The sequence below is a fragment of the Pelophylax lessonae genome (genome assembly GCF_965119305.1).
Source record: "Pelophylax lessonae genome assembly, chromosome: 3".
Lineage (NCBI taxonomy): Eukaryota > Metazoa > Chordata > Amphibia > Anura > Ranidae > Pelophylax > Pelophylax lessonae.
In genome coordinates, this window is record NC_138770.1 from 103,054,190 (window position 1) to 103,076,683 (window position 22,494).

The 22,494-nt window shown below is 46.3% G+C and overlaps 1 protein-coding gene across 1 annotated transcript in view; it reads left to right on the forward strand.

Annotated features, from left to right (window-relative positions):
- Positions 1-22,494, forward strand: part of LOC309551807 (NACHT, LRR and PYD domains-containing protein 3-like) — a gene marked incomplete at its 5' end in the record, with an annotated part of 111,959 nt that overhangs the window by 69,613 nt on the left and 19,852 nt on the right. Inside the window, one exon of the mRNA XM_082252503.1 lies at positions 14,852-15,019. Within this exon, the coding sequence (XP_082108629.1) occupies positions 14,852-15,019 (168 nt within the window). The remainder of the gene's footprint in view (positions 1-14,851; positions 15,020-22,494) is intronic.

Genomic DNA, 22,494 nt, shown 5'->3' on the forward strand with positions numbered 1-22,494 from the left:
ATGTGGATGCTTTTTTTTGGTGGTGAACCAGCACCAATAATATTAAGGCCATAACTGCTGTACCCCCTTGTGCATCTCAGGTGCTCTTCCTTCTCTCCAGACGTGGGTTGTTGTTTTTTTTGGTGATGAACCAGCACCAATAATATTGGGGGCATAATTGCTGTACCCCCTTGTGCATCTCAGGCGCTCTTCCTTCTGCTCCAGATGTAGGTGTTTTTTTGGTGGTGAACCAGCACCAATAATATTAAGGCCATATTTGCTGTACCCCCTGGTGCATCTCAGGTGCTCTTCCTTTTGCTCCAGACGTGGGTGTTTTTTTATTGGTGGTGAACCAGCATCAATAATATTAAGGGCATAATTGCTGTACCCCCTTGTGCATCTCAGGTGCTCTTCCTTCTGTGCCAGACATGGATGTTTTTTTTTGGTGGTGAACCAGCACCAATAATATTAGGGCTATAATTTCTGTACCCCCTTGTGCATCTCAGGCGCTCTTCCTTCTGCTCCAGACGTGGGTGTTTTTTTTGGTGGTGAACCAGCACCAATAATATTAAGGGCATAATTGCTGTACCCCCTTGTGCATCTCAGGTGCTCTTCCTTCTGCGCCAGATGTGGATTTTTTTTTTGGTGGTGAACCAGCACCAATAATATTAAGGGCATAATTGCTGTATACCCTTGTGCATCTCAGGGGCTCTTCCTTCTGCTTCACACCGATTTTTATTGGCAATAATGCAATGTAACAGTGATGTAATGTAATCGTTTTGATTGGCATTCATTGTTTGTTTTGTTGCAGGCTTGAATTTAGCAGGCATGAGATCATCTGTACTTCTAGCAGGTGTTTTGTGGTAAGTTCATCCTCAGCCCTCTAGGGGGCGGACGGGTTGCGGCGGTTACAGAGAGGTTTCTCTCTGTGGTTAGTCTTCTTTGGACTTCCGCCGCTCTGCCGACGCCACCTCCGCCGGTGTGCGGACGTGACACACGGGCTCATCTCACAGCTGTAGGCTGTGGACAATTTTGTCTCTACCGCAGCTGACTTGATTTGCCAAATAGGCAGAGCTGGCGCCCTTTATAAGCCGGTCAGATGACTGGAAAGAGCGAGGCAGTACACACTGGAGATGCTGTGTGGCAAGGTATGTAAGGTTTTCCTGGGGGAGATAAATGGGGGTTTCTTTTCCCTCTATGCAAGCCACCCCTAATTATACTTACTAGCATATGCTCTTTTGGATCTGTCCTTAGGTGGGATGTTGCTCTTAATTTGCCGGGCTTCATACTCTATGAGTCTCTAACAACAGGACACTATAATAGGCTTTCTGGTCCTTCTGGTTCCACGGATATAGGATTGAGAGGTATGGCATTATGATTTAATGGGGGGGGGGGGGTATTCTGGTGCCTCAAGCCAGGGGTGTGGGACTTTATGGGCAAGTATTGTTTGTACAACAATAGTAAAAAACAATTTAATTTGTTTGACATAAAGTATACATAGTTCAAGGGAATACATATATGATGTGTTACATATGTGCTTGGGTAAGGAGCCCAAGAGTGAAAAGGATAGAAAAACGATTCATAGGAATCTGTGACAGGTATGGGTATGGTGACATTAATATGGATGTTGTCTCTGTATTTCCTGTAGGTTGTTTAAAGGAATAGTCACAGAGGTCATCCAATATGCTGACGCGTTTCAGCTACTGTGAAAGCCTTTTTCAAAGATTTTGTCACCTTTTCACTCTTGGGCTCCTTACCCAAGCTCCTTACCCAAGCACATATGTAACATATCATATATGTATTCCCTTGAACTATGTATACTTTATGTCAAACAAATTAAATTGTCTTTTACAATTGTTGTACAAACATTACTTGCCCATAAAGTCCCACACCCCTGGCTTGAGGCACCAGAATACCCCCCCCCATTATAGTTACAGGAGGCAAAACCTACTACCTCAAGCTCTCACGAGATCAAACCCCACCCTCTCTTGGCATTATGATTTAAATATCTGTGGGAGATTTCCTCTCCCCCCCCCCCCTCTTTTCTGTTTATTTTGAGGTATATTTACCATACACTCATAATATCTATTTTGCATTTATACAAACAGAATCCATGGTGGTTGGTACGCCTCCCCACATGTGACCAGTGAGGATCTAACTCATCATTGTCTATGATATATACATAGGTATTCAGAGACTTTTCTGGTACTCTGTAACACAATTAGCCCTTGTTTTTCGTGTAGGGGCTTATTTTGCCCCCAATATGAAATTTATTTCCCACCACTGACACTGGTCCACTTTAAAGGGCTCCCGACACCTGCACAGAAGTGTGGTTCTCCTGCCTGCCTTATTTTCAGGTCAGCACAATCATGAAACTGTATACTAATGTAACATTTGATGTAAATGTAAAATTATGATTATAATGTATACATTTCTTTCATATTTCTTTAGTGCAGCATCTATCTGGTCTTTGTAGTGCCCTGACAAAGCTATAATTGTGAAACGCGTTGGATTTTCAGGGACCTCTAGACTGCACATACATCGAGATCCGTTGGTGTGGTATATTGTATCCATCACAAGCACATAGTAATCACGGATCCATGTATTTTAATATATATGTCTGTTATTCTGTTATGTTATTTTTGTCTTTTTTAACCATATGGCAAAAAAAGTTGTATATGTTTTTTACATAGTGGTGTTGGGATTGCATCCCTCCAACCATACACATGCCGATATAGTCCCGCTTTCCTGGACCTCTCTTGGTCCTTGGGTGTTTTCTTTAGTGTTTTGGCCTCCTTGGACGGAGCAGTCAGCAGGAAGGTTCTCATTACGGCTGACTCTTGGTCTAGCAGGCATGGGCAGGGACATTATATTTCTTTCACGCCGCACTGGGTAACTCTGCTGGCAGCTGGGAAGGATGCAGGACAGGGTTCAGTGCTGGAGCGTGTTCTGCCCCCATGCCTCCAAAAAGCTGGTGCGGATTCTTCCACATCTGTCTACTCCACCCCCTCCTCTTCTTCTTCCTCTATGTCCTCTTCTGCTGAATTGTCCTCTGAACCAGCAGTGCTCCCTAAGCATTCAAGGGGCTACGCAAGCAGTCAGGCTAAAAGATGCCATGCAGTGCTTCAGTTGGTCTGTCTAGGGGACAGGATCCACACAGGGCCAGAGATTCTGTCAGCTTGCAGGGGCAGGCTGAGAGGTGGTTGACGCTATGGCAGCTTGAGCCAGGAATGGTTGTATGCAACAATGACACCAACCTTCTCTTCGCCATCCGACAGGGACACTTGACACATGTTCCATGCTTGGCACATGTCCTGAATTTTTTGGGTGCAGCATTTCTTGAACACGTACCTGGGCTTACATTATCTTCTGAGGCAGGCCAGAAAAGTCTCTGGCCATTTCCGGCGGTCGTACAATGCCAGTGCTCGGCTATCTGACATTCAATGGGAATTCAACCTGTCCACCAACCGCCTCATTTGTGACATGCCCACCAGGTCTAACTCATCATTTGCAATGCTGCAGCGGCTGCACACGCAGCAGAGGGCCATCAATGAATAACTGTGTGAGTATGGCACAAGGACTGGTTTAGGGGAGCTTGGCTTCTTTTTGCCATGCCAGTGGCTGCTGATAAAGAATGCATGCACTGTCCTTTCACCATTTGAGGAGGCCACAAGGATGGTGAGCCACGATGATGCATGCATCAGTGACACTATCCCTCTATTCTTCCTGCTGGAGCACACGCCTGGTCGAATCATGGACAGGGCACTAGAAGCAGAACAGTGGGAGGAAGAGGAGGACTTCCTTTGTTCACAAGGCCCCCTTTATGCAGATATCATTCCTGCGGGGCGACAAAACACACAAGAGCAAAAGGAGGAGGGGGAGGAGGATTTCGGCAGCATGGACGTAGAGGATAACATACAGCAGTCTTCAAGAGATGATTGTCATTCCCCAGAAACCCCAGGAGTTGTACTTGGCAGTTGCTCCTGACAATGTCATCCTTAGTGATCCAGAGGACTCAGAATCTTATGCCTCCTCAAACTTATGCTGCATGGGCTCCCTGATTCTTCAAAGCCTGCAAAAGGACCAAAGGATTCATGGTATCAAGGAGAGGGATAATTACTGGTTGGCAACCCTTCTTGATCCACGTTACAAGGGTAAAGTTGCAGAGCTCATCCTGCCTTCACAGAGGGAGCAGAGGGTGAAACATCTTGGGGACTCCTTGAAGAAAAATTTGTGTAACACCTTTCCAGATACTGGGAGGTTAAAGTTTTTTGGACGTGTTTCTGAGGCACCGATCAGCCAAAGTAGAAGAGGTGGAGAAGGTGGCTGGCTGACCGATGCCTTTAACCAATTCTTTAGACCTCAGCATCCAGGGCTGTTAGGTTTAAGCAGCCACCGGCAGCGTCTCTATCATGTGGTGCAGGATTATCTAGGGGCAAGAGCAGACTTGGAGACCTTTCCAACTGAGCATCCACTGAGTTACTGGGTCACGGGGATGGACCACTGACCAGGACTTGCTCAATATCCAATGGAGCTACTGGCCTGTCCTGCTTCCAGCATGCTTTCCGAATGGAAATTCAGTGCTGGAGGTTTTGTGAGGGACAAAAGGGTGCGTCTGTCCACAGACTCCGTTGACCAGCTGACTTTTATTTAAATGAATCAGTCCTGGATCAACAGCAGCTATCAAGCCCCTGGTGCTGATGTAACTGATTGAATTTGCTAGGGGTCTGCCATCCCTTATAGACTGCATATGCTGCCTATCCTATTTCTCGATCTTCATAATGCTAGCTTAAGACAATGTTTTTGGTTTAGGGCACTACCAACACCCAAGGCCTAATTTTTCTGCACTTGTATGACAGGTGCATGCAATTTCAATTTCGGATCTAATTTTTAACAGCAGGGCCCGTTCCTGCGCCCAGCAAGAGTAACTGCGAGGGGTTGTGGTGTTCAGGCACTACTAACAACCAAGGTCCAATTTTTCTGCACCTGTATGACAAGTACATGCGTTTTCAAGTTTGTATAGAATTTTTAACAGCAGGGCCCGTTCCTGCGCCCAGCAAGAGTAACTGTGAGGGGTTGCGGTGTTCAGGCACCATCAACAACCAAGGTCCAATTTTTCTGCACCTGTATGACAAGTACATGCGGTTTCAAATTTGCATGGAATTTTTAACAGCAGTGCCCGTTCCTGCGCCAGCAAGAGTAACTGCGAGGAGCAGGGCCAGCCTTAGGTGTTCAGGCGCCCTGTGCAAGCTAATCTTGTGGCGCCCCCCATCCTCACCCTTCGCCCCTCGCCCCCTGGTCACCTAAACATACACAAAGAGGAAACAAATATTTGTAACAAATAAGAGAGAGATGCAGGGGCTGCAGGCATGGTACAGGAGATGCAGGGGCTGCGGGCATGGTACAGGAAATGCAGAGGCTGCAGGCATGATGCAGGGGCTGCGGGCATGATGCAGGAGATGCAGGGGCTGTGGGCATGATGCAGGGCTGTGGGCAAGGTACATGCAGGGCTGTGGGCATGGTACAGGAAAGGCAGTGCTGCGGGCATAGTACAGAAGATGCAGTGCTGCGGCATGGTACAGGAGACTCTCCTGGAGAATCTCCTGTACCAAGGTCGCAGCACTGCATCCCCTGAGGAGATGCAGGGGCTGCGGAGGGGTCTCACTTACCGCTTGGTGAGGCGCCTTGTATTTAAAAATGGCGCCGCCCGGCACCAACACGTCAGCGCACATGCGCCATCTGCCCGAGAATAGCTGAGCGCGTACGGGCTTTCCTGAGCGGCGGCGGTGCATGCTCAGTATACCTTTCAGGCCCGCCTTGGTCATTTTTTTTTCAGGTGTGTTGCCCATGGTGTCCTGGGCGGCTGCACAGCTCGCACACCCCAAAGGCCGGCCCTGGCGAGGAGTTGCTGTGTTCAGGCACCACCAAAAACCAAGGCCCAAATTTTCTGCACCTGTATGACAAGTACATGCTATTTCAAATTTGTATCAAATTTTTAACAGCAGTGCTCGTTCCTGCGCCCTGGGCAGTTTTTTTTTTCTTTTAAATTTTGGCGTACCAGATCCAAATCCATACCAGACCCGAAGGGACTCGAGGGGATCCTACACTGTTTTTTTCTTTTTTTATCTGTATTGTGGGGAGACGACAATACATTACAGCCGCTAGCAAGTTTAAATTACATTTTTCCTTTAGAAATGTCAGTATTGCTGTAGCAAGATCTATACATCGTACAAATGCACCACTTTGCAGGCACATTAAGGGAACCCCCCAGGTACGATATTTAAAGGAATTTTTATTTTTTCACTTTAAGCATCATTAAAATCACTTCTCCTTTAAAAACGGTAGTTTTAAAAAACATTTTTTGCATTGGTAAAAGTCCCCCATGGCAGTACTTGGACCCCCATACACGTCTTTTTTTGGGCAATAACTTGCTTTTAAGCCTTTAAAAAGAGGACTTTTGATTTTTTGACGTTCGAGTCCCATAGACTTCAATGGAGTTTGAATGTTCGAAACAAACTTTTCCCGTGTATTCTGGTGCTAACCGAACAGGGGGGTGTTCGGCCCATCACTAATGGTAACCAAGCGTTTGCTTACTATCCCTCTCCCCTATTCAGGTGGATCACTTAATGTCTATTTGATACTCACTAGACTTTATAAATCACTTTTATTAGTGTATAAGTAATTGCTACTGTGAATAATCTTTATGGAAGGAGTTGTGTCATTGGGGCTCCACCTATGGGAAACGGGTATGGTAATTAGCTAGACTTCAGCTTATTTAGTGGACCTATATACAGAGGTATTCTAGAGGGATACACTGTCACCTTATGTTAATTGTACTATGGACGGCCCCCCTCAGAAGATTCCAATTTAACCCATGTGAGTGTTGGGAAGTGTCATCCTGACGAAGCTATGCTTGACATAGCAAAACGTAGAGACGTCACAGCCATGTCTAGGATCAGCTGTTCTCTGACCCAGAGGAGACACCTTGCTGAGTAACAGAAGGACTGTGTGCCCAACCTGACATCTGATAAGGAAATAGCGAGTTGTGGGGAGCCCTCTCTTGGGACGTATGATGGGCCAGCTGGAGCAGCACCTATTATGCTTTGGATCCCGGTGTAGCGTGAGAATTACCTACCCCGTGAGAATTACCTACCCCTCGTCACTTCCGGCCAGGAACAGCTGAGCAGCGCAGCAGTGCGCATGCTCACAGGGCCGGATACCTAAAGGGACGACAGAGGAGCTAACTAGTGCGCATGCGCACTAGTATGGAAATAGGACGGTGTACCGTGGGAAAAACCTACCCACGCGGCGGTTAAATAAAACAGCGGGGTTGCAATACGAATCATCTCCGCTCCTGTGGCTGTCACTTCCCTGCTCTCGGCAAGTAAATATAAAAGCGGCTGGCGTCTCCGTGATTTATGTTTACATACACCCGCCGCCGCTTTTATATTTACTTGCCGAGAGCAGGGAAGTGACAGCCACAGGAGCGGAGATGATTCGTATTGCAGCCCCGCTGTTTTAATGTAACGGCTGCATTCCATACAGTGCCGTGAACCGGAAGTGACGAGGGGTAGGTTTTTCTCACGGGTAGGTAATTCTCACGGAACACCGGCACTGGGATTAAAAGGTCACCCATATATGGATGGGTGCTGGAATAGGAAGAAAGCCCGAAGATACTTTTGGAATGGAGGTAACTAGTCCACTTCAAGTGAATAATATTTGGACATCTGAACGGGGTAAGCAGGCTCACATCCATCCCTTTTCTTGGTGTGACCTTTTTGAACAATTGGATATATTTGACTTTTCTTTGACACTATTCAAGGGATATATTCCAACAATTTTACCTTTTCAAAAGGTGCAAACCTGGGACTCAGAAGTAGACAAATCCTACAATCCAATTAGCTTTTTGGAACTACTCCAGCTGCATTTAATTCTTATAGCAATTCCCTGAGATATATTACTGTGCAGCTATTCAAGTTCCTTAGCATACATTGATCCAGACGTTCCATTGGTGGCACGTGTTTTATGGGTTGGAAGGGGTTACTTGCTTCAGCACTGGTTTTATGAAACTGTTACACAGTTTCATAAAACCAGAGACTGTCATTTTACACGATCTATGTTATTTGTAGCAGTTTTTTTTTACTTTAATGATTTTTATCACTTTTTACACCATTGTGAATTCATTAATTGGTCCATGTTCATAGCACTTTCAGGCCACTGTGGACTTTTTTTTATATATCCAGTGATTTTTGATCACATACAGAAAAGATAGTGCACTTTATTTTATTATCTCCATTATGTAAACTTGTATGTACAATTTTTTTACTGGATATACTGTAACTCTCTGAAGCTTTTTTTGTACTAAAAGCTTTCAATAAAACTGTTGAATAGGAACATTTTATTTAAATTTTTAATCTTAAGTGGCTTTAATTTTCAAAACTGTCAAAAGTTTAAAATGTTGATTTGTGCTCCCCAAACTGCAGCCCTTTGCTCACCCTTACAAGTCCTTGGGGCACTGTTCCTCACAATAATACAAATAATGAGCACTATTCTTTCTACTGGCAGCATTGATGGGACACTTTTTATCCCACTGACACTTCTGGTGGGGAACTATTCCTCCCATTGACATAAATGATGGGCACCATTCTTCCTACTGACATCAGTGATAGGCACCATTCCACCCACTGACATCATTGATAGGCACCATTCCACCCACTGACAGTATTGATGGGGCACTATTCCTTCCACTGACACCAACAATGGGGCATTATTCTTCTCAATGACACTGGGTCCAGCAATTACTGCAGGAATTTGGTTTCCCATCACTTTCTGTTGCTGTGGCAATGGTCAACTGGACAAATTGTGAGATTGAATCTCCCCAGTTGGAATATAATATCTAAATGGTTCCTGCTATAGCCAAAACTAAAAAAAAAATTGCATACATTTTACTGTTTTCTTTTCTTCTACAGTTTGCATAATAATCACCTGACAGACAGTTCCTGCCTTCATCTGGCATCTGGAATAAGACATAACAAGACATTGTGGAAGCTTGACTTGTCTCGAAACAATCTGGAGGGTCCTAATTTCAGTGATCTTATGACAGCTGTGAAAACAAGTTGGATAAAAGAACTATGGCGAGTATAACAGGACTGACAAAGCTTATTACAATCTGTTACACCTTCTGTTTGTGGCATGTTGTGGGATCTCTATGTTATCAGAAGATACTTTTAAAACATTAGAGTAGAACTCCAGGAAGATGGGGAAAAAAAAGACATCCTTTATTGCAGTTCTCTAATTAGGAATACATCCTTTAGTTGATTTTTTTCAAAATTCTAAGCAGAGTACGTAGCTGTATTTAACTTGTTATCAGCCTTTTGCAGTCCCTGGACATCTGAGCTCAAAGAGGAACAGGGAGAAGCAGCACAAGGAGTCAATCAGTTGTGCTGCATTGCAGGGAGCCAATTTGAGGAGAGAGCAGAAGGGGAAAATGAAGAGCTCATTAGTCTCTTGCTATTTTTTATACTGTTCAAGTCTGCCTCCAAGAGGGATCAGACCTGTGTGTGTTATTGAATTGCAAGAGAGAAAATATGGGTCTCCTGCCCTCTCAAGCAGGGCTTTGCAGTGTGGCAGAGCTCTGTAAATCTCAGAACTGCATGTACATAAATACAGATCCATTGGTAGGTAAAACATTTGTGTGTTTGCCTGGAGTTCAGCTTTAACCACTTAAGCCCCAGAGGATTTGGCTGCTAAAAGACCAGGGGTTTTTTTTGCGATTTTTTACTGCGTGACTTTAACGGACAATTGCGCGGTCGTGCGACGCTGTACCTAAACGAATTTGACGTCCTTTTTTTCCCCACAAACAGAGCTTTCTTTTGGTGGTATTTGATCACCTGTGCGATTTTTTGATCATGCGCTATAAACAAAAAAAGAGCGTCACTTTTGCAAAAATAACAATATTTTTCACATTTTTTTATATGAAATTCCCCCCAAAAAAATGTAAAGATCAAAATTTTTTAACATTTTCGGCCAATTTGTTTTATGCTACATATGTTTGGTAAAAAAAAATCGCAAAAAGCGTATTTTGATTGGTTTGCGCAAAAGTTATCGCGTTTACTAACAAAGGGAAAGATTTTTGTCATTTTTGGTGTTTTTTTTTTTAACGCGTAATGGCGGCGATCTGCGATTTTTTTTTCGGTACTGCGACATTGCGGTGGACAGATCGGACCCTTGACTGACATTTTTGACACTTTTGGGGGTACCAGTGACATTACTGCAGTAATCAGTGCTATACATATGCACTGTTACTGCAAAAATGACACTGGCAGGGAAGGGGTTAACTTTATTGGACAGGGAGGGGTTAAGTGTGTCTTAGGGGCGTGATTCTAACTGTGCAGGGACATTGCTATTGGTGTAAAAACAAAGATCAACGGTCCTACATAGTAGAACCGTCTGATCTTCATTTTTACACCAGGGAGAATGACGGGCGGCTTGTTTACATAAGCTGCTCCGCCTTTCTCCCTTCACCGGAGCGATCGTAGTGTGACCGGCGGACATCGGGTCCGCCGGTCACACGCACTGACTTGTCAGTGAACGAGCCGCGGCGGGCGCGCGCCCGCCCGCAATTGGCTCGCAAGTCAGTGACAGGCGAGTGACGTATCCATACGTCACTCTGCCTGGCTGGGGCTGACCGCCGCAGTATATAGTCGTGCGGCGGTCGACAACCGGTTAATAGCTTGCCGACCGGCCCCTACAGGTGAAAGCACGTAGGTACGTGATTGCCTCTTCTAGGTTTGGGACACGCACGCTCGTGGCTGGCGACCAGCTCCCGCTGTGATTTGGACACAACGGGAGCCAATCAGCGCGTCCAGCGGACATCGGGTCGGAACATCTCCAATCGTTCACAAGAGAGGCAGAATAGAGACAGAGATCCTGTGTTTCTGCTAGGTAGGAAAACAGGTCTCTGTCTTCTCACAGCCTAAACACACACACCACTCTACAGGAGCACATTTAATCCTTTGATTGCCCCTGATGTTAACTCCTTCCCTGCCAGTGTCGTTAGTACAGTAACAGTGCATTTTCTTAGCACTAATCACTGTTTTGGTGTCGCTGGTCCCCAATAGGTGTCATAGTGTCAGATTTCTCCGCTGCAAAGTGGCAGTCCTGTTAAAAATTTCTGATCATCACCATTACTGGTTAAAAAAATAAAAATTCCATAAAAATATCCCATAGTTTGTAGACGGTATAACTTTTGCGAAAACCAATCAGTATACGCTTATTGAGTTTTTTTTTTTTTTTAAACATTTAGAAGAATACATATTCGCCTAAACTGATGAAGAAATTCGATTTTTTTTTTTTACATTTTTTTATTGGGTAGGTTTTATAGCAGAAAGTAAAAAATATTGGGTTTCTTTTTTTTCAAATTTGTCGCACCGCAGAGGTCAAATACCACCAAAAGAAAGCTCTATTTGTGGGAAAAAAGGACCTCAATTTTATTTGGGTACAGCATCGCACAACCATGCAATTGTCAGTTAAACTGACGCAGTGCCATATCGCAAAAATGGCCTGGTCTTGGAGGTGGGTAAACCTTCTGGAGCTGAAGTGGTTAAACAAGCAAAAAAAAAAACCATATACCCAAAATGCATCATTACTGCATTTCTCCTGCCATCCATTGATAGATTTTTCATGCTGCAAATTCAAGTGGATTATTGCATAATACGGACTGTCCTCCTCTTGTTGTTGGGCTGCAATCGGCCATGCCACTGGACGGTTTCTCTGCCACCCATAAAGCTCCTCCAGGATCTCTGCGGGTACAGGCAGGCTTCCCTCTTCTCCCTTTTAGGAACACATGGCGTGGCATGATTTTATATTTTACTTGCAGGCTATTTATCTACATATTATGTGTACCATCTATCTACCCTCTTTGTGCATTGGGTTGCCCCTGAGAAAGAGCAAGTCCTGAAACATGGACACTATATTGGTGATATATGAGATAAACATGTTGGTATATGTGGTGTCATAGATACACAATACTGTTGCATGAAATATACGATATGTAACAATGTATTACCTGTGAATGTTTCCATCTGAAGATAATAACATTTTTATAATTTTATATACTGGCTGTTTGATATATGGTGCCTGTAAAGACCGTTTCACTCGATGTTACTTTTGTATTCTTGAAAATATTGGGATGCTGGCACCATAGATAGTTTCAAGTCACGCAATTACAATTCTGAGCAGTTTTATTGGTGTTCCATGTTAATCTTCCGTATGGATTTTTACCCATGTATGGTTTGGTGGACTGAAAATGTATTAAAATTGAAATTTAATTGAAATTAAATACCTAAAGAGTCAAACATGAAATTATTATGTAAATACACACAGCCTCCCTTCATATAACCTTTTGTAAGCCAGTATTGGTCCTGTGTAAAGGGCTGGCCATGCTCTGCGGAACCCTTTGGCTGTCTGTACTGCAGTCTTCTGAAATTTCCAGCTGCCAAGCCTAGAATATGCAGACCAGGTAGTGTCAGATTACCAACTTCAGCCATGTGATTACATTAAAATGGCATATACACTGATCAGCTATAACATTGTGACCACCCACCTAATATTGAGTATGTCCCCCTCTTGCCGCCAAAACATCCCTGACCCATCAGGGTAAAGAATCCACTAGACCTCTGAAGGTATGCAGTGGTATCTGGCACCAAGCTGTCAGTAGCAGATCCTTTAAGTCCTCTAAGTTGCGAGGTGGGGCCTCCATGGATTGTTCTTCCCATAGTACATTGTAGTCTCTTCCCAAGGTAAGTGACACCCACGTAGTTGGTCATCCACGTAATGTTAAAGAAACAACGTGATTCATCAGACCAGGCCACCCTCTTCCATTGCTCTGTTTTCCAGTTCTTATGCTCAAATGCCCATTGTAGGTGCTATTGGCTGTGAACACAGGTCAGCATGGGCACCCTTACCAGTCTATAGCTACACAGCCCCATACACAACAAACTGCATTGTGCTCTGAAACCTTTCTATATGAACCAGCATGAACTTTTTCAGCAATTTGAGCTACAGTAGCTCTTCTACTGTGATCGGAATACAAGACCCAGCTTTCACCCCACATCAATGAGCCTTGGCCGCCCATGACCCTGTCGCCAGTTCACCTGTTTTCCTTCCTTGGACCACTTTTGGTATTTGCTGACCACTGCAGACCAGGAACGTCCCACAAGAGCTGCAGTTTTAGAGTTGCTCTGCCCCAGTCGTCTAGTCCTTACAATCTGACTCTTGTCAAAGTTACTCAAATCCTTAAATTTTTTTCTGCTTTCCACACATCAACTTTAAGGGAAACACAAATCACTTGCTGCCTAATATATCCCACCCACTTTTAGAGGCCATTGTAACAAGATAACCACTTCCAGACCGCCCACTGTATATATACGGCATTACTTTACTGACGCTAAATACCGGGGTTATGGCTAGCTGCCATAACTCCAGTATTTTTTAAAACAGTGGATGATTCGGCATCCACTAAAAGTGGTCCCGGTGGCATATTCACCACTGGATCACTTTTATAGGAAGCGGAAGAGGTAAACACCCCCCTCGCCACTCCCCGTTCATTACCTCTCTTACCGGAGAGATTGGTAAAGGCGGAAACGATCCGATCTCCAATTTCTGCTTTAGACCATAGGCTTAAATTATGGTTTGTTTAATCAACCTAGCTATGCTGAAGCAAAGAAGTGATCTCCCTCTTAGGAACTAAAGTGGTTCTAAAGCCTAAAGTTTGTCACGAAAATGCATTCTATGCATTTAGGGGAAAACTCTTCTGTGCTGCAGCTCCCCCAACTCCCCTACCCCCCTTTTTCTTACCTGAGCCCGAATTGATCCAGCAACATGCAAGAGAGCAGTGGCTCCTGCCGCTGTCTCCTTCCTCATTGGGCGGATTGGGCAAGGAAGAACAGTGTGAATAGATCAGCACAGTGCAGGGACAGACAAGGGGAGAGACTGCCACATGTAGCAGGTCTTTATTGAAGACAGTGGTGTGCTTAAGTCTTCAGCCTTGCCCTGGGAAATCTCCAGAGTTAGATGGAATGGTGCAATGTGTCAGTTGGGTAGACTGGGATGAAGAAGCAGCTAGGTGGGTTGGTGAAGGGACAGCCAGGTGGGCTAGCATTGTTTGCAAGAAGTAGAGCTGGGACCAGTGTATACAGGCAAGAAGAAGGTGTTGCAGGATGCAGCTCACTCCATGTGTGCTACTTTTCTAAGGGACTCAGAATACCTAGCCTGTAACAAAAAGACTGTTAGTTTTTATGAAGTTAACCCGGGGGGCTGTACAGAAGATCAAGATTTGTGCAGGAGGAAGAAGTGGTAAATAAGGAGGAAGTTGTCCTTGGTTCTGTTGTTATTGTCAAGTTGGGCATCCCATAATTCCCATCCCCATACAAGTTATTATCTCCTAATAGAAACAAAAAAAAAACAAGCTCAAGGACTGTTTTCTGTGTCTGGATGAAAGTGAAGATGCTATGTGTTGCCACGCACTAATCAGCACTACAATGTCCTGTGGCAGCATAGTAGGACACATTTCTTTCCACTGACAGCAAGGATGAGGCAATAGTCATAAAATGGGTCATAATTCCTAGAACTTATACCATTGATGGGGCACTGACACCAACATTGGCGCACTATTCCCCCTTCCACTGACCACAGGCACTAGGTAATTTTTGTACTCCCACTGGCCACTGAGTCTGGCCCTACTAAAGTCTGAAGAACATAGAAGTGTCCCTTTGTTTAGAAAGTTTGAGGAACTCTGATTTAGAGAAGATTTAATTGAATTCCAGGAAGATAAATTAACGTTTTGTTCTGGCAATATTTATCTCTTCTACAGTTTTTTTAACAATCGCCTAACAAACAGTTCCTGCCCCCACCTGGCATTTGGAGTAAGAAATAACCAGATGCTGAAGAAACTTCATCTGTCTAAGAACAATCTCGGGGGTCCTCATTTCAGCGATCTGATGACAGCTCTGACAACAGCAAGCGAAATATGGGAATTACTGTAAGTAAGAGAATTGACTAATATACAAAAAAGTAGACCTATTTACCTTTAAATCATTAGGGTCAGTTTACTAAAATGAATGAACAAAAATAAATCACTACGGTAGGCGTGTATTGTGCATCCAGCAATTACTATTCCTTAACCTACTGCTGATCAATGTGTATATTGTGGTACTTGTTTTCTTGTGCATATTAATCATCCAAATGTAGCGGACTGTCATATTCTAATAAGGCAGATTTACCCCCCTGGTTTCTTCAGGCTGTGTGTGTGTGGGCCTTTAGGACTGCTTCCAGCAGAGGTCAGCCTCTCACAGGAAATAGAAGAACAGGATTGTGTGAAATGTAGTTCTGAAACTGTAAGCAGATTGTTGTTTGGATTGCAGAAGAAACTACAATCCCATGATGCAACGGGAGAAAGCAGGGGCAGACTGGCAACTTTTGGCCCAGGGGGCAAGTACAAACCAGAGGCCCATGGTGCAGCGACTCGGCCCCCATCCCACTTTCCCTCACCCCCCCCTACTCTCCCACTCTACCAATCCTCCTCCTGACCCCCATTCCAAGCTGAAGCCCTGCTCCAGATACTCTGTACATACTGGCTGAATCTGGGTTCCCAACCTGGCCAGCAGGAAGAGGTTGGGGGGAGCTGGGACAGCTCATTTGGGACTGGCCGTGGCAGAAGAGTCTCCAGTGGGGCATGGAACCAGCCTCTGCTCAGACACAGTTTACACCATACATGCTGGGCGGGGGGGGGGGGGGGGGGGGATGCCTGTGCTCTTTCCTTGTCTTCAACCCACTCAGTAGGTCAGCGGCAGGGACTTTTTACTTCTTTTCACCAGGAATCCTTTAGGCATGACTGTGGCAGAAGCGGTGCAGCCTTTTTACGGGGCATCAGAGCGGCCCAGGGGGCAATTGCCCCCCTGCCCCCTGGCCCAGTCCTCCCCCGGGGGAAAGGGAGGATCAGGGCAGAGCTAGATACTGGCCTGCTTCAAGCTTATCGCTCTCTTAGCTTCCTGGACTTAGCGAGGACAGATCAGCCTGCAGGTGTGCTGAGACACAGACTGTGTCTGAGGCCTAGTGCATGAGGCTTCAGCAGCGCAAATGCTGGTGATCGCACAGCGGTGGATGTTACAGTGGAGTAACCGACCGGGTGTGGAGGATTGCTGAACGAGGACACTGACGGATTGGGTGAGAGACATCTGATTGCAGCACACACTGTAGTTGATAGAAACAAAGCAAGGAAAGGCCTGTGCCACAGTTAGCTTGGACAGAGAACTGCACTGGTCATAGGACAGTTGCCATAGGACATTGTAGTGCTGATTAGTGCGTGGCAGATTGTAAGGCCTCACCTCATACATTCAACTTTCTCAGATGGTACTTTTTTTAACTGAGTACAGAAGCCTATTTTTCCTTATAGTTTGGATTACAGTTAACCGTTATGTTGCAGTGGATTACAATTGATTGTTACCTCTAGAGTGCATTACAAGTGATCATTACCTTTACAGTGGATTACAAATACTATTCATTGGATGCCCAATGATCAGTGGCGGCTGGTGTGTTGGGGGCGCAGGGGCGCCGCCCCCCCATGCATGCGTCCGGCCCCCTAATCCACATGCGGGGCGCCAGGCGCATGGAATTCAATGGGGTTTTTTTTCTGAAGCACATGATTAGAGCCAGAGGCTCTAATAGGCTTCAGAAAAGGGTGGTCACTCTGCGTTGATGGGGGCACACTGGTCATTCTGCATTGATGGGGGCACACTGGTCACTCTGCATTGATTGGGGCACACTGGTCACTGGTCACTCTGCATTGATAGGGCACACTGCTCACTGGTCACTCTGCATTGATTGGGGCACACTGGTCACTGGTCACTCTGCATTGATAGGGCACACTGCTCACTGGTCACTCTGCATTGATGGGGGCACTGCTCACTGGTCACTCTGCATTGATGGGGAACTGGTCACTCTGCATTGATGGGGGCACTGCTCACTGGTCACTGGTCACTCTGCATTGATGGGGGAACTGCTCACTGGTCACTCTGCATTGATGGGGGAACTGGTAACTCTGCATTGATGGGGGCACTGGTCACTGGTCACTCTGCATTGATGGGGCACTGGTCACTGGTCACTCTGCATTGATGGGGGGACTGGTCACTCTGCATTGATGGGGGCACTGCTCACTGGTCACTCTGCATTGATGGGTGCACTGCTCACTGGTCACTCTGCATTGATGGGGCTCACTGGTCACTCTGCATTGATGGAACTCATTGGTTACTCTGCATTGATGGGGTTCATTGCTCACTGGTTACTCTGCATTGATGGGGGCACACTGGTCACTTTGCATTGAAGGGGGCACACTGGTTGCTATGCATTGAAGGGGGCACACTGGTCACTCTGCGTTGAAGGGGGCACACTGGTCACTCTGCGTTGAAGGGGGCACACTGGTAACTCTGCATTGAAGGGAGCACACTGGTCACCCTGCATTGAAGGGGGCACACTGGTCACTCTGCATTGAAGGGGGCACACTGGTCACTCTGCATTGAAGGGGGCACACTGATCACTCTGTATTGATGGGGGCACACTGGTCACTCTGCATTGATGGGGGCACTGCTCAGTGGTCACTCTGCATTGATGGGGGAACTGCTCACTGGTCACTCTGCATTGATGGGGGCACTGCTCACTGGTCACCCTGCATTAATGGGGGCACTGCTCACAAGTCACTCAGCATTGATGGGGGCACTGCTCACTGGTCACTCTGCACTGATGGGTGCACTGCTCACTCTGCACTGATGGGGCTCACTGGTCACTCTGCATTGATGGGGCTCACTGGTCACTCTGCATTGATGGGGCTCACTGCTCACTGGTCACTCTGCATTGATGGGGCTCACTGGTCACTCTGCATTGACGGGGGAACTGGTAACTCTGCATTGATGGGGGCACTGCTCACTGGTCACTCTGCATTGATGGGGGCACTGGTCACTCTGCATTGATGGGGCACTGGCCACTCTGCATTGATGGGGCTCACTGGTCACTCTGCATTAATGGGGCTCACTGGCCACTCTGCATTGATGGGGCTCACTGGTCACTCTGCATTGATGGGGGAACTGCTCACTGGTCACTCTGCATTGATGGGGGAACTGCTCACTGGTCACTCTGCATTGATGGGGGAACTGGTCACTCTGCATTGATGGGGGCACACTGGTCACTCTGCATTGATGGGGGCACACTGGTCACTCTGCATTGATGTGGGAACACTGGTCACTCTGCATTGATGGGGGCACACTATACCTTGATTACTGAAGGCCCCTTTCACACTTTTGTGACGTCAAAGTCACACAATTTTTTGCTGCAAAGCAACGCCTATTACATTTTTTTGTTTGCGCTCCAGCCGCCACTGCCAATGATCCCTTGGCTGGCGAAGACTAGCAAGGCCTTTCTCATTCAGGAGACTCTTGCAATCTAAAGTAAAGGGGGCCCCCATAGAATACAGAGTGCACTATGGTAGATAGCCTAGCATTGGGTTAATAGAGTCACTGATATAAGTTAGATAAATTGTAGTGCTATTCTTTATCACAGTTAAACACTATTTCTCTGGTCACTCTCACAATTCATTTGAGGGATTATTTATTGACCGATTGATACATCAGTCCTCAATTATAATAGCATAGCATACAGTATATGTGCATTGGTGTTTGCTATATTAGATCCTGATTGCTGAATCCTATGCAACTCTGGGTTGCGGATTCAGGATTTTCATTTGGTTCTCTTTTTCTTTAATTCCTGTCGTGTTGATTTGTAACTGCTACACTTTAATTGTCCAGTAAACTGTTAAACTGGTGCTTCATTGTGTCTAAGCGTATTCTTAAAGGCGCATACACCCAGAATAACACCAGGTGTGCCAGAGGGGTGGAGCTTGATCTTGGGGGTTGAAAGGCGGAGCAAGGGACCCATTTTACTTCAGCGGCTCCTGAAGGGGTAGCGCTACATAAATAAAGCTGCTTTTATGATTTCTGTTCATACAAAGAACATTATTCCGGCACCATGGTCTTGCGCTTTGTCACTGACAGAACTTATCCACTCCCTTCTACCCCTATATTATTTTTTGCGTGTTTGTCACTGCACTTTTTGCACAGCACTGTACATGTACACACTTTATCACTTCCCTGATAAGTAGGGTGTAGGTCATTGGGCCTGCCCTGAAAGTTGTTTTTTTTTTTCGGGGGGGAGGGCACGTTGCCTTTTGATCAGGTTCTCCCCCTCCCATGGGGTCTCCCTTTGGGAGAGGCCCACCTAGTACTTGTGGTGGCCTTGTTTCAGCAGGCCTCCTGGAGAAATGGGTCCGCCCAGTTTCGGCTGGATGAACCAGTGAGTACACCAGTCCCTGTCAGGAGCCTTGCATCCTGGGGGATCAGGGTTAGTGACTTTTCTCTTCGGAGGAGAGCCAAGGGTACACCTTGTGCACTTTTTTTTATGCACCAGGTGTTAACTTTTGTGAGGGTGTTTCACTGCATCGTACCACTTCTAAAAGAAATAAATGAATAAATAAAAATAATCATTGAGGCCTCATATCATATCTCTCATTAAATGCTTCTTCTCAAGAGAGAAAAAAATCAGTTCAGCTAATTTTTCCTCATAGCTGAGCTCCTGCATGCCTCTTATCAGTTTAGTTGCCCTTCTCTGCACTTTCTCTAGTTACCCAATATTCTTTGATTATCCTGGTGCCCAAAACTGAACTGTTTATTCCAGATGAGGTCTTACTAATGATTTGTACAGTGGAAAAATGATGTCCCTCTCTCTCGTAGTCTATACCTCTTTAAGCTCTTATTAAAGAAGTATTCTGGGCATGGTATATTTTATACATAGTTACATTGAGCCAGCTTGGACCAATATGTAGATACCATAGCTGGCAGATGCCCCTGGAGAATACATTGAAGTAGACATTGTTACTCCTATTATCGCCTTTTGCTTTCGGGTCCCGTGACGAGTGGCCTGATGCTTACTAAATATAGGAAATTTGCTGCTCAGCACAGGTACAATTCAGAGAATGATTTGTATTTTCTGAATGAATGCAAACCATTCTCTAAATAAACAAGGTGGAGAGAGTGACATCACCACCCGGCCTTTCCATCTCATCTAATCAGAGAATGCTTTGCATTCATTCATGAATGGCACCTGTGCTTGAGCAGTCGACCTCCTGTGTACACAATGCAGCAGGCTGGCTGTTTAGCAAGGGACACAGAAGCACGTGGAGATGACTGGATTAGTGGTGTCTACTTCAGTGACTTCCAGCTTCCAGGAGGATCAGCCAGGTATGGTATCATACTCTGATATTGAGGGTGATTAGGCTGTGTGATAAATAGGTTGTCATTGAGTTGTGCCAGTCCGAACTGTATTTGAGGGCTTTCTGTCCTATGTTTACACGAGTTTTTCGGCTTTACATAGCAAAAAAAAAATAAAATAACAAAAATACCAGGGTCTCTTGTCAGCCACAACACTACTTTATCTCAGGTCCCCCAGACCACAGGCTCTTCAGGCTTATTCAGCCTTCAGTTGCTGGACCTCACCCCCCTAGAGTCACCTCAGCTTTCTCATTCTCCCCAAACTCTCCCAGCTATTCTGACTTTCCCAAGGTCTGTGGGAAAGGAATCCCCCCCCCCCAACATGGGTTGCAGTCTCTTGGCAGGGTCACCAAGGCCGCAGCGACTGATCGTATCCCTCTGATGGGGCTTTATCTCCAAAATGGGAGCCTTGCATTGAGCTATGATCAGATTATAATGTAGCGCCACCTTCGTGAGGGCCACTGTAAGATGACTGTCCCCTAAATTTGCCCTGATATTGCAAGCCTCCCAACACCTCTGACACCCTGGGTGCGAATATATTTCAAAATGATAATGCAATCACCAGTGTTGGGGGTAACTAGTTACAAATAACTGATTACAGTAACTACATTACTTTTTTTGGTAACTAAGTAATGTAACTACTGGTAGTTACCAGGGCCGGACTGGCCTAGCGGGATAGCGGGAAATTTCCCGCTAGGCCGCCGGCCCTGGGGCCGCTTGGGGCTGTGGCTGCAGCGGTGCCCAAGACCGATCCTGGGCGAGTGCACAGCGGGTGCGCCGCGAGCTGAGGCAGAGGGGAGGGACGCCAAAGTTCTCCCCTCCCACCTCCTCCTCTAAAGTGCCCGGTGGCTGGAGGCTGGAGCTGAGCCGAGTGTGTGTGACAGCCCAGCGAGCACACTCCCTCCTCCCCTTTAGGGACAGGAGAGCAGAGGGGAATACAACTTCCTCCTCCTCCCGCCCCTGTTTCTCGTGTCTCAGCCTGGCCGGCCCCGCCCACTCTCCTATGCTCGGCAGTCGGCATGCAGCTGTGCCTGCCAAAGAGAAGGAGGATGTGTGGAAGGAGGATGTGTGGGCGGGAAATATGAAAAATAGCCTGCTACACATTCCCAGCTGTGTCAATGATCAGCTACCAGATTCCCAGGTGAGCGATCTCTGCTCTGTGATCACTGAAGTGAGCTGTCCCTATCTCCCTCCCTTCTCTCCCCTATCTGTCTCCCTCCCCTTCTCAGTTCCTCCAGCAGCTTCCCAAACTTCACTTTTCAGCACTTAGGCAGCCAATAATGACAAATCGGGTCTGCCTGTCAGTTTTTCTAGGCAGACCCGACCGTACCATCCATTGTTCTTTAATTATGCAGCAGCCCGCAGCAGATGTCAGTGGAAATGTGTCTGCTAAAACCCACCAGCATCCAATCTGGTCCAATCTGCTAAAAACAGACGGATGGGGATCCATTCCCCATCCATCCAGCGGATCGGATCAGATGCCAGACAGATGGAAATGGACAGTCGGCCCATTTCCATCTGACTGCCCCACAGAGAATAGCAGGCTGTGTCTATGTCCACTCTGCATAGTGGGGTGGACATGGACCTGTCATCCACCTGCTCAGTGAGGATCAGTGGAGGGATCCCCGCTGAGCAGGCAGATCCGCTAGATGGTGTCTGCCCAATCTGAAAGGGGGGCCTTAGATTGAATGAAAATAAAAAATTCCCCCATCTACACATTCCAAGTGGATGGGGGAATCCTCCCACTGTGGACCAGTGGCAGAACTACCAGGATAACAAAAGTCGCATATGCGACTGGTGTTCCGTTATCATTGGGATTCCCAGCCTCCTCTTGCTGTCCTATCCCTGCTATTGAGCAGCGCTGGTCTCTAAATCCATGGCTGCGGCAGCAGCAGAATTGGACACACTGCTGGGTACTTTATGGGGCTGATGAGCGCATGTGCAGGAGGGCCAGCACACATGGCTGCTGAACTTATGGTTGATATGTGTGATTGTACTCTTGATGCTAATAAATACTGTGTTTAGTAGATCCAACTGGGAGAATCACCTGGATCACATCCCGATTGACATGTCAATAGAGAAGGCTTTGCAACATTACTGCTGCTAGATGACAGGCGGGGTCTCAGTTGTCTACAACCAATAG